Source organism: Haliotis rufescens, unplaced genomic scaffold, assembly GCF_023055435.1.
Source record: "Haliotis rufescens isolate VD_foot unplaced genomic scaffold, xgHalRufe1.0.p SCAF_9, whole genome shotgun sequence".
Classification (NCBI taxonomy): Eukaryota; Metazoa; Mollusca; class Gastropoda; order Lepetellida; family Haliotidae; genus Haliotis; species Haliotis rufescens.
This window is the reverse complement of record NW_025964383.1, coordinates 7,481,822-7,495,661: the sequence shown is the minus strand read 5'-3', so window position 1 is coordinate 7,495,661 and position 13,840 is coordinate 7,481,822. Positions and strand designations below refer to the sequence as shown.

The following is a 13,840-nucleotide window of genomic DNA, read 5'->3' as shown; positions in this document are numbered from 1 at the left end:
GGCACAAGTAGGGGGTACGTGGTCCATATGTCACGTAGAACCAGAGTAGGGCACAAGTAGGGGGTACGTGGTCCATATGTCACGTAGAACCAGACTAGGGCACAAGTAGGGGGTACGTGTTTTATGTGTCACACAGAACCAGACTAGGGCACAAGTAGGAGGTACATGGTCTATATATCACGTAGAACCCGACTAGGACACAAGTAGGGGGTCTTTAGGAATAACCAGGAGCTCCTTATCCTGTATATGTGAACGTCATGCTGCAGGCTACATACCAGCAATATTTCCCTGAATCCCCGCACCAGCTCAAAGACAACCTTCCTCATGTGAGGCACCAGGCTGTAGATACGTAACGGCCGGAGACATCTCAGGATCATGAAGACCTGTGCACCGGACATGGGGGGCACTTCATTGGGCATCCAGCACAGGAACACAACACTGATCTGTAGTAGGTACATACAAGTTAGTAACAACACATCTACATAGCAATATCACAACAATACCTTATTACATCAATGGATGCCAGTATATGTTGGCTTGCTTGTGCATATTATACACATATTGCAGAACAGAAGATACCTTTCCCAACAAAAACAGTACAAGTGAACTATACCTAATAGAGAAATGTCTAATTGAACAACTTTCAGATCTATGTATGTTACTAGATGAGATTCATTGTATTGAGACTCTGCAACATGAGCTGCGTGTTCACTCTTGCAGCACACATCCTCTTTCAGCTAGCACTCAAGAATCACAAATAACCATGCAAGTCCTGGCAGAGGAGTAAGGATGATGTACAGGTGAATCTGTCACTTACCCCATACACAAACAGATCCAGGATGCCACTGAAGTCCCTCACCACAGCCTTGGGTGTAAACAGCAGGCCGTTTGCCATCAGCTTCAGGCTCATCTCCAGACTCATGCACACAACAAAGGCATACTCCGCAATCTGCAGTAGCGACAATGACAACGGTTCAGTCCACATCAACTTGGGAATACACATTACATGCCTATGCAGTACAAACCTTATATGTACCATGCCCTCAACTCACTTAACAGAGTCCGAGAAACTTCCGGTCTCATGAAACCACCTAGAACACAATGCTGTAGACTTCCAGTCTCATGAAACCACCTAGGACACAATGCTGTAGACTTCTGGTCTAATGAAACCACCTAGAACACAATGTTGTAGACTTCTGGTCTACTGAAATCACCTGGAACACAATGTTGTAGACTTCCAGTCTCATGAAACCACCTAGAACACAATGCTGTAGACTTCTGGTCTAATGAAACCACCTAGAACACAATGTTGTAGACTTCTGGTCTAATGAAATCACCTGGAACACAATGCTGTAGACTTCTGGTCAAATGAAACCACCTAGAACACAATGCTGTAGACTTCTGGTCTAATGAAACCACCTAGAACACAATGTTGTAGGCTTCCGGTCTAATGAAACCACCTAGAACACAATGCTGTAGACATCTGGTCTAATGAAACCACCTAGAACACAATATTGTAGACTTCTGGTCTAATGAAATCACCTAGAACACAATGTTGTAGACTTCTGGTCAAATGAAACCACCTAGAAGACAATGCTGTAGACTTCTGGTCTCATGAAACCACCTAGAACACAATGCTGTAGACTTCCAGTCTCATGAAACCACCTAGAACAAAATGCTGTAGACTTCTGGTATAATGAAACCACCTGGAACACAATGCTGTAGACTTCTGGTCAAATGAAACCACCTAGAACACAATATTGTAGACTTCTGGTCTAATGAAATCACCTAGAACACAATGTTGTAGACTTCTGGTCTAATGAAACCACCTAGAACACAATATTGTAGACTTCTGGTCTAATGAAATCACCTAGAACACAATGTTGTAGACTTCTGGTCAAATGAAACCACCTAGAAGACAATGCTGTAGACTTCTGGTCTAATGAAACCACCTAGAACACAATGTTGCAGACATCTGGTCTAATGAAACCACCCAGAACACAATGCTGTAGACTTCTGGTCTAATGAAATCACCTGGAACACAATGTTGTAGACTTCTGGTCTAATGAAACCACCTAAAACACAATGCTGTAGACTTCTGGTCTAATGAAATCACCTAGAACACAATGCTGTAGACTTCTGGTCAAATGAAACCACCTAGAAGACAATGCTGTAGACTTCTGGTCTAATGAAACCACCTAGAACACAATGTTGTAGACTTCTGGTCAAATGAAACCACCTAGAAGACAATGCTGTAGACTTCTGGTCTAATGAAACCACCTAGAACACAATGCTGCAGACATCTGGTCTAATGAAACCACCTGGAACACAATGCTGTAGACTTCTGGTCAAATGAAACCACCTAGAACACAATATTGTAGACTTCTGGTCTAATGAAATCACCTAGAACACAATGTTGTAGACTTCTGGTCTAATGAAACCACCTAGAACACAATATTGTAGACTTCTGGTCTAATGAAACCACCCAGAACACAATGCTGTAGACTTCTGGTCTAATGAAATCACCTAGAACACAATGTTGTAGACTTCTGGTCTAATGAAACCACCTAAAACACAATGTTGTAGACTTCTGGTCTAATGAAACCACCTAGAACACAATGTTGTAGACTTCCAGTCTCATGAAACCACCTAGAACACAATGCTGTAGACTTCTGGTCTAATGAAATCACCTAGAACACAATGTTGTAGACTTCTGGTCAAATGAAACCACCTAGAAGACAATGCTGTAGACTTCTGGTCTAATGAAACCACCTAGAACACAATGTTGCAGACATCTGGTCTAATGAAACCACCTAGAACACAATGCTGTAGACTTCTGGTCTAATGAAATCACCTAGAACACAATGTTGTAGACTTCTCATCTAATAAAACAACATCAGCACAATCTTATAGACTTCTGGTCTAATGAAATCACCTAGGACCTAATGCTATAGATGTCATGAAAGGAACGTCTAATTCCTTGAAAAAGCTTCACAACAAAGTTTTGTGATATTCACATGTGTTCACTGCAGTAGAAGTGTTATTGTGGCCGAGTTGATTTTATTGCTATTTTTTTTTTAAAATATTTTAGTAAAGTCCTTTAATTGTCTTGTTTCTGTTTTAACCTGTTTCTGTCTCAAGCTAGATTACTTGAGCAGTATGAAAACAACAACAATTAGATTAGCTCCAGTAGCCACTTTCACCTACACAGTCACCAACAGCACAAGCGTCTTGCTTTGTTTTCCTTCCCAGCTTCTGTATTATGTAAGTAAAAGGTTTCTTCTGTTTTTTGCTGACTTTGCTAAATTAGTTGGTCAATACACTTGAAGGAAATCAGTGGTTCTGTGGACTGGATTCAAATCAGTGGATGATTTATATTTGTTGTGTTCAGGATCTCTATAAGGTTAGTTTGTGTTTGATTCATATTTATGTATCTTGTAGATATGTCTGTGTATTTAGTTTTATGAATTAGATGTATTAAGGTAATGCATTGATTGGTAATTATATATATTTTATATATAGCTATATATGTCAAACTGAAAATAGTTTAAAACACAAGTATTTGTCACAGAGTGACGAAATATCCCCCGCCTGTACACCATAGTACCAAATATGAAGACAATCCAGCGATTAGTTCTTGAGATATTGTGGCAACACCGTTTTCCAACTCCAAAAACAGATTTGCCTGCTGTGACCTTGAAAATGGGGTCAAGGTCACCAAATCTGACAGGTGTATGCGGTGTCTGTATATACACTATAGTTCCAAATATGAAGACAATCCAGCGATTAGTTCTTGAGATATCGCGGCAACACCGTTTTCTAACTCCAAAAGCAGATTTGCCTGCTGTGACCTTGACAATGGGGTCAAGGTCACCACAACAGACTGGTGTCTGCGGTGTCTGTATATACACCATAGTTCCAAATATGAAGACAATCCAGTGTTTAGTTCTTGAGATATCGCGGCAACACCGTTTTCCAATTCCAAAAGCAGATTTGCCTGCTGTGACCTTTAAAATGGGATCAAGGTCACCAAAACCGACTGGTGTCTGCGGAGTCTGTATATACACCATAGTTCCAAATATGAAGACAATCCAGTGTTTAGTTCTTGAGATATCGCGGCAACACCGTTTTCCAACTCTAAAAGCAGATTTGTCTGCTGTGACCTTGAAAATGGGATCAAGGTCACCAAAACCGACTGGTGTCTGCGGAGTCTGTATATACACCATAGTTCCAAATATGAAGACAATCCAGTGTTTAGTTCTTGAGATATCACGGCAACACCGTTTTCCAACTCTAAAAGCAGATTTGTCTGCTGTGACCTTGAAAATGGGATCAAGGTCACCAAAACCGACTGGTGTCTGCGGAGTCTGTATATACACCATAGTTCCAAATATGAAGACAATCCAGTGTTTAGTTCTTGAGATATCGCGGCAACACCGTTTTCCAACTCCAAAAGCAGATATGCCTGCTGTGACCTTGAAAATGGGGTCAAGGTCACCAAAACCGACTGGTGTCTGCGGAGTCTGTATATACACCATAGTTCCAAATATGAAGACAATCCAGTGTTTAGTTCTTGAGATATCGCGGCAACAAACAGGTGGGACGTACGGACGGACGTACGGACGGTCGTGAATACTATATCCCCCGCTTCGCGCTTTCGCGTGGCGGGGGATAATAAACTAGTACTTCATAATAAGTATACATGTTATCTCGATATCTTCAGATATTCCATACCTTCCCTCTTAATTTGCTGGGGGCACGGGTGGCCCAGTCGTCTAAGGCGCCGCGTTTCGCTGTGCAGAGTTGCGTCCCTTGGTCACGCCAGAAACCTATGATTGTGGGTTCCAATCCCGGTTCGCCCCAATTATGTTTCTAGGTTTGTCAGCACCTTACCCGTGCTCGTGGGTTTCACCGAAGTGGTAAACGTCTGAGACCTGCATCACTTTGGGCTTTCCTCCCACATTAAGCTGACACGCCGTGATATAACTGGAATACTGTTAAAAGCGGCGTTAAACCCAACTCACTCACTCACTCTTAATTTGCTAAACACTTCAGTTAAATCTAAACTAAATCTATAATCAAATTTAACTATTAATCACTACTTAAATACCATCTAACTACATGTGTGAATGCAGTATGTATGTATGTAGATTATGATTGAATGGATACATATGAAAAGGTCATTTTACATGTTCTTAATTTTATTGGCCATTTCCTTTTTCTTTTGCGGCCTTATTGTTTCAATTTTTCTAGAATATGGCAATCAATGTTATTACGATGCCTGTGATCTGCCAACGCTGACATAGTTGCCAGCTCATTGCCACACAGTGGTAAGTTATGTGTATATTGTGTTTATATTATATTTATATTATATTTATATTATATTTATATCATGGCAATCTGTAGAGGCGGTATTTATGTAACCGTCTTAAGTATTTTTAGATGTAATTTGGCTTAAAACTACAAGGGTAAGTGTAACTACTGCTCAGCATGTTTGATACATTAATGTAAAATATCAAGTATAAATAATGTTTATAGTATGCATAGCATATTAAACTGGATTTGCCGTTTATGCATTGGTGTGTTGATACTATGTGATATGTTTGTTATATTTCATCTATTAGATATTTTCATTGTATTTTTGCAGAGTTCAGAAACAACTAGCGTGTGTGCAAATAAAATCAGCTGTCAACTCACACCCCAGTAGCCTGTTCTGTGTTTACTGCCCTAACTGGAGCCTTGCCCGCTACTACATTATAACAAGATCCTGAGCTTCTAGCTGATGAGCGAGCTTGCTTTGTAAGAAATTCACATGACTAACTGTTTTGACAAAACACATGGTAAATATCATACAACTCATAAACCCTGTCCTATGCCTCATAGCGAGAAATACGTACTTTTTGTCGAATGACCTTTACCCACAATCTCAGTATATCACTTGCAAGGACATTTCTTGTTGTCAACATCCAACTTTACAACACCTCCCTCCCCGATGATTTGTACAGTGACCCTGACCCTGGTCACATGAACCCGAGCACTTCAGTGCCAGGTCACATAATACTGATCTATATACTAAAATCTGGTTATATGATGAATGAGTGAGTAAGTCAAAATTCAATGACACATGACAATATTTCTGCGATATAGTTACCAATGGTATAACCATGTACATTTGATAACATTCAGAATGAAGCATTATTTTATTAAATCTCAATGAACTAACAGTTGTGCCACCAAAAGCAAGGTTACCTTTAACTTGTCATCGTTCATGATGCGCCTGTGTGGAGTCTCCATCATCATGGATGTGCAGGAGAGGATGGTGACGATGATCATCACCCAGTCCAGGTAAGTCACCAGCCCCAGCAGCTTACTGCAACACAGACACGCCATTAGACACTCAACTCACTGGTGTCAGCTTCAAGGAAACAAGGAAACAAAAAGAGAAAGCTTAATATTGAACTCACTGGAAGCGCTTATACTTGCTCTTGATTTCTTTGCCAGTGATGGGGTCACGTGACATGTATTTGTACTTGGCATTGACAATGAGTTGACAGATCTTCCTCAGCTTGCTCTCCCGGCCCACAAAGAACAGCGGAGTGTCGAAGTAAGGGTGGTTTTCCCGCAGCTCCTCCTCCTGCTGGTTCCTGTCAGTAAAACACAGATTTGTACACTACCACTACACAGGCTTGTACACTACTACCACTACACAGGCTTGTACACTACTACCACCACACAGGCTGTACACCACCACACAGGCTTGTACACCACTACCACCACACAGGTTTGTACACCACCACACAGGCTTGTACACCAGTACCACTACACAGGCTTGTACACCACTACCACCACACAGGCTTGTACACTACCACCACACAGGCTTGTACACCACCACACAGGCTTGTAAACCACTACCACCACACAGGCTTGTACACTACTACCACCACACAGGCTTGTACACCACTACCACCACACAGGCTTGTACACCACTACCACCATACAGACTTGTACACCACTACCACTATACATACTTGTACACTACCACTACACAGGCTTGTACACCACTACCAGTACACCTGCTTGTACACTACCACTACACAGGCTTGTACACCACTACCACCACACAGGCTTGTACACAACTACCACTACATAGGCTTGTACACCACTACCACTACACAGACTTGTACACTACCACAGCCTTGTACACCACTACCACAGGCTTGTACACAGGCTTGTACACCACTACCACAGGCTTGTACACTACTACCACAGGCTTGTACACTACTACCACAGGCTTGTACACTACTACCACAGGTTTGTACACAGGCTTGTACACCACTACCACTACACAGACTTGTACACTACCACAGCCTTGTACACCACTACCACAGCCTTGTACACCACTACCACAGGCTTGTACACCACTACCACAGGCTTGTACACTACTACCACAGGTTTGTACACATCCATGGCACAGAAACAACTACCCACAGGGTCATGGTCTTTGTGTTGTTCCTATTTACTTCCCACTGCATCAGCTTCTCACCTCTTGATCTCTGCCTGTTGTTTCTTCTGCTGCCACACCTTGATATCAAAGTCATCTGTGCGGCGACCGGCCAGACTCCCAGCATGCATCATGTTTATGTCACCATTCTCCCGCAGTGTGCCGTGAGGCCGGATACGCATGCTACTTGGGCGGGATCCACGCATGCTCCTTGAAATAAAAAAACAGGATCACCTCTGTGTATTGGATAGTGAGGGAGTGAATGTTGTTTAATTCTGGATTGTGAGTGAATGTTGTTTAACACTGGATAGTGAGGGAGTGAATGTTGTTTAACACTGGATAGTGAGGGAGTGACTGTTGTTTAACACTGGATAGTGAGGGAGTGAATATTGTTTAACACTGGATAGTGAGTGAGTGAAGGTTGTTTAATGTTGGATAGTGAGGGAGTGAATGTTGTTTAATGTTGGATAGTGAGGGAGTAAATGTTGTTTAACACTGGCTAGTGAGGGAGTGAATGTTGTTTAACACTGGATAGTGAGGGCGTGAATTAGGAGATAAACATACTGTGTTTTCATTGTAGAGTTAGGTTACCTGTAGATTTAACCCTGCTAAATTGAATTTGGAACCGAACGCGCATCCTGAGGTTTCAAATGTTAAATTTAGCGTGGGTAAATCTACAGGTAACCTAGCTCTACATTGAAAACACCGTATGTTTTTCTCCATTCTACCATGACTAAATAAAACGCCAACTCTTTGGTGTTAGCAAATATACTGAGTGAAGCGGCATGGGTTGAGTTCAGTGTTTTGAGTGGGTTATCGATCTGAATTACGGAATCACCAAACAAAATATGGCGCTGTATATACTCAAGCAGTTTGTTCACACCGTAACACTTCAATCGAACATATGACAGGCATTGAATTATAAGCACGACAACTTGGTAAGCTAACATGAGGTGGGCATCCCTAAAGAAAACAAAGCAAGCTTTGCAAGGCTTTCTCTCTACATCGCACATCACCATTATGACGTCATATCGCTCATTGTGACGCAAAAAATATGACGTCACAGTCGTATATAGAAAAGCGCCAAAATTCCAAGCTCTCTGTTGTCTCCAAAACGTAAATACATTCCCCTTGTTGATTTCTGTCGTGTTTTTCTGCACGAAATGTATTGCCACACATCCTTTGAATATTGTAGTAACCGCATCTGTGCATTTTGTAACCTGTAATTGTAGATATAATTATTTAAATATGCCTACCAACAATGACTGAAAATAGTACTATTCTATGAATATTAGCTTCCGCGGTGATGCGACCGTCAAACCAGCTGTTTCAATCAGAGGGGGTTTATTGTGATTTAATAGCCTCCGATTGACTAATCAGAATTGAGTAAATTCCAAATTCATGGTAGAATGTTGTTAAATACTGGATTGTGAGTGAATGTTGTTTAACACTGGATAGTGAGGGAGTGAATGTTGTTTAATACTGGATTGTGAGTGAACGCTGTTTAACACTGGATAGTGAGGGAGTGAATGTTGTTAAATGTTGGATAGTGAGGGAGTGAATGTTGTTTAACACTGGATAGTCAGTGAGAGAATGTTGTTTAATGTTGGATAGTGAGGGAGTGAATGTTGTTTAACACTGGATAGTGAATGGGTGAATTATGTTTTGTACTGGATAGTGAGTGATTGAATGCTGTTTAACACTGCAATATTCAACCTGCATCATGGCAGGCTGTAAATAATCAAGTCTGGGCTAGGCAAAGAAGTGTCTCAGGCCATCATGGAACAATGATATGCTATCATCCAAATCAGAGCCTGACCAAAAGATCCATCTTCAGTTCATTTGGACAAGTACAGGACCATATTCTACTGAGTACCCCCACAGGGGGATAACTGGATACCAACAGATGCCTACAAAGCCTCATTGAAGCTGGCCAAACAAGCAGCTAATCCATTACCTGCGCTGGTCCATGCGTATCTGATGCTGCTGCCCCAGTAAGGACAGGGCCTTACTTCCGGCTGCTATCAGCTGGGCTGACCCTCCGCTCTCCACCTTGTGCTGACTTGAATCTCTGGTCATACAAACACACACTTTACCCACAATGTAAGTACCAGCAATGTAGTTTTATTTTACATAAATGAAGACAATGTTCAGGTGCCAAATTTGTTGTTTTAAAGTCTCCACTCATGCATTTGTTTTCTGCACCAATGCAGGAAGTAGTCATCAAAGGTATATCATCTCCTTGTTCATATCATGATATTCTGATGATTCTTGTGTTCCCTTGACAGGGTACTATTAATCAAACTCTCATCAAACTTCCACTAATTAAGTTATACAAGCTTTTGCCCTGGAAGGGTGTATTAACCAGGTAGGTAATCCTGTGCACATCAAAAGCACTACGCAATGGATAAATCATGAGAATCTCTAGATTCATGGAAATAGAATTAACTTCCAGAAGCAACTGATTTGAGTGATTTTCCTGACTTAACCAGATTATTGTTGATGTAGAATTTTGCATAATGACCAATAGCTCCATCCGTTTTACTTGCCAAACTGTTGTACAGAATGGTCAGTGAATTGCTGACTCAGAGTCAAGGGCACCAACAATAGTTGGTTTGTTGTTAAACACCCAACTCAGAAATATACCAGCTATATGATGGCTGTCTGTAAATAATTGAGTCCAGACCAGACAATCCAGTGATTGACATCATGAGCATCGATCTAGTCAAGTTGGATATGTTGACATGCATCAACCGAGTTAGTGAGTCTGACCACCTCATTCTGTTAGTCTCCTCTTAAGACAAGCATAGTCACTTCTTACGGCAAGCATGGGTTTCTGAAGACTTATTTCGACCCAGATCTTCACAACATTAGTGTGACATCATCATAAAGGTTTAACTACTTAGCCAGTAGTGGGCTAGCACTGATACTATCACAACCCCACCTGACAATGGTAAAGATGCCACTCTTCTTCTCTACCACCCCCCCACTGCGTGTCTCGTGTGTGGGGGACTTGATGAGGTGGAGGTGAGCTGCCTTGAGGCAGGAGGACACCTGGTGGTCGTTGTCCTGGGTGTCCACCACCAGGTTCAGGCTGTTCTGATGGGTCTGGAACTGGCGCATGAAGCTCTCACGCACATCTGCGATGTCAAAGTCACTGGACATTTTGTGTACTCTCACCATCTGGGGATGGTCACTGAAAAGGAAACCTTTCTTGTTTAATGGGAAATTCACACCCTAAGATGTGATGAACTATTTCCTAAAACATACATTCTTGTAATTCGCAATTTAATTTTAGTTAACAAGGATGAAATAGTGTTCACAACTCGGTGAATCAATTTAATGTAAGCCACAGTGACACAATCATGTGCATTTCTGTTCGTCATACCATGAGCAGATGGAATCGGGGAACCCAGTGTTCATTTCAGTAACCGGAAAAGTGGGGCCCAATGTCCCTACCTTTCTAACAACTGGGGCCCATTTCCGGTGTCCCATTTTTGGTTATGCTTTGGTGTCATGTCGTAACTGCATTTTTCATTAGAGATTGACTGTAATCAAGTTATCAATAAAAGCACCAGTGTCATGTTGGTTTATTGATTAATAATATGACAATCACCAAAAAGCAGTAATCATCAATTCTTGTCATAAATTGTTAAAAATCAACTTACGGGAATCTGGCAAACACTCGCAGTCTGAGAGGCAGGAACTCCTGGGTCTCAGCACTCATCTCCCTGGCCTTCAACTGTCAACATGGAAACACAGCACACCTGTAGCACAAACAACCTCATCACCCCGGCCTCCAACTGTCAACATGGAAACACAGCACACCTGTAGCACAAACAACCTCATCTCACTGGCCTCCAACTGTCAACAAGGAAACACAGCACACCTGTAGCACAAACAACCTCATCACCCTGGCCTTCAACTGTCAACATGGAAACACAGCACACCTGTAGCACAAACAACCTCATCTCCCTGGCCTCCAACTGTCAACATGGAAACACAGCACACCTGTAGCACAAACAACCTCATCACCCTGGCCTCCAACTGTCAACATGGAAACACAGCACACCTGTAGCACAAACAACCTCATCTCCCTGGCCTTCAACTGTCAACATGGAAACACAGCACACCTGTAGCACAAACAACCTCATCACCCTGGCCTTCAACTGTCAACATGGAAACACAGCACACCTGTAGCACAAACAACCTCATCACCCTGGCCTCCAACTGTCAACATGGAAACACAGCACACCTGTAGCACAAACAACCTCATCTCCCTGGCCTTCAACTGTCAACATGGAAACACAGCACACCTGTAGCACAAACAACCTCATCACCCTGGCCTTCAACTGTCAACATGGAAACACAGCACACCTGTAGCACAAACAACCTCATCACCCTGGCCTTCAACTGTCAACATGGAAACACAGCACACCTGTAGCACAAACAACCTCATCACCCCGGCCTTCAACTGTCAACATGGAAACACAGCACACCTGTAGCACAAACAACCTCATCACCCTGGCCTCCAACTGTCAACATGGAAACACAGCACACCTGTAGCACAAACAACCTCATCTCCCTGGCCTTCAACTGTCAACATGGAAACACAGCACACCTGTAGCACAAACAACCTCATCACCCTGGCCTTCAACTGTCAACATGGAAACACAGCACACCTGTAGCACAAACAACCTCATCAACCTGGCCTTCAACTGTCAACATGGAAACACAGCACACCTGTAGCACAAACAACCTCATCTCCCTGGCCTCCAACTGTCAACATGGAAACACAGCACACCTGTAGCACAAACAACCTCATCACCCTGGCCTTCAACTGTCAACATGGAAACACAGCACACCTGTAGCACAAACAACCTCATCACCCCGGCCTCCAACTGTCAACATGGAAACACAGCACACCTGTAGCACAAACAACCTCATCTCCCTGGCCTCCAACTGTCAACATGGAAACACAGCACACCTGTAGCACAAACAACCTCATCTCCCTGGCCTCCAACTGTCAACATGGAAACACAGCACACCTGTAGCACAAACAACCTCATCACCCACACACCAAATTTGCAACGAAATGCTGAAATCACTCATAAATGAGTCTTGTTAATCCGACACATTGATCAGGGTATTCGGTGGTCATCTGCCTGCGAGTACACAGCTCCGTGTTTTGATGGGAGACAAGTCAGCTGGTGGCTCCATATAACAACTGCTGCAGATATAACCTTGCTTGACAATAAACACGTCAGAACGTTCTTTCGCAAGCTCTGACCGGCCATTGAAACAGGAAGTCACCATTAGCCACAAAGAAAGCAGCTTTCTCGAGTTTTTGTGGCACTAGTTCCGAACTGGCAACTTTCATTCCAGACTATGCTTTCAAAAGTATTTTAAGTCAGTCCCAGTACAGCCTGTAACAGTAGTTTTGTGTTACGCTTTAGAGGTTGCATGATTCGAAAACATAGTCCGCTAACAATAGAACATTACAAGATGCAACATGTTTGTATCATTATCTATTGTGTAGCTGTCTGATTTTCAATCACAAATGTTGATACTACTTAATTTTGTTTATCCAACATTCCCGTTAATCCGACATAATCACATGCAACCAACCAGGTCGGATAAATGGGACTTGACAGTATTAATAATTGACAAGAAGCTTACAGTGTCCCTGTACATGTTCTAAGACAAATATCTGAAGAAAGACCCCCTATAAGTCCTCCGACACAAAGTCACTAGACAGAGTACTGGCTGGCTATCCACCGGAGTAGGTAACCACAATGCATTACAACATGATGAGCAAGTCCTGACCTGTTTCAGCTTCTTGATGTCTTCATCCAACTCCAAGTTGTCAAGGATAACAGCCACAAACAAGCTGATGACAATCTGTGTATAGCAGTACCATTATACAGCAGCAGTAACAACACACACATGGCACCACCAACATCATCTCCATCAGGATTAATTATTACATTCTTCATTTATATTAACACTTATCAGGTGCCAAGTTAGTTCTATAGAAATAACATTTAATATACATTATTACAAATTTATTGAATACCATAAAAAAGACAATGATTAGATATCATTAGATATATGATATTATAACACATCAATTACAAAGAAATGATATACACTTGTAAAAGGAAACACAGCACGATATCTGAAGTAATAAATATATCCGACTCACAACTACCACAAATAGTTTATGTGCAAAATATAACCACCACACCAAAGCCAGACATTTCAATGGTACAAGAATACATCTGGGACATCTATTTACATGAACAAAAGATGACACTGAAATCAACAGAGTATAAAAAC

The 13,840-nt window shown here is 42.1% G+C and overlaps 1 protein-coding gene across 2 annotated transcripts in view; it reads right to left on the bottom strand.

The window, feature by feature from the left end:
* Positions 1-13,840, bottom strand: part of LOC124124061 (sodium leak channel NALCN-like) — a 120,898-nt gene that overhangs the window by 44,998 nt on the left and 62,060 nt on the right. For both annotated transcript variants that reach the window (XM_048391494.1, XM_048391493.1), the window contains exons 15-23: positions 13,328-13,402; positions 11,170-11,243; positions 10,446-10,697; positions 9,459-9,572; positions 7,544-7,711; positions 6,465-6,644; positions 6,250-6,370; positions 818-949; positions 276-443 (exon numbers count right to left, since the gene is read on the bottom strand). In XM_048391494.1, coding sequence (XP_048247451.1) covers positions 276-443; positions 818-949; positions 6,250-6,370; positions 6,465-6,644; positions 7,544-7,711; positions 9,459-9,572; positions 10,446-10,697; positions 11,170-11,243; positions 13,328-13,402 — 1,284 coding nt within the window. The remainder of the gene's footprint in view (positions 1-275; positions 444-817; positions 950-6,249; positions 6,371-6,464; positions 6,645-7,543; positions 7,712-9,458; positions 9,573-10,445; positions 10,698-11,169; positions 11,244-13,327; positions 13,403-13,840) is intronic.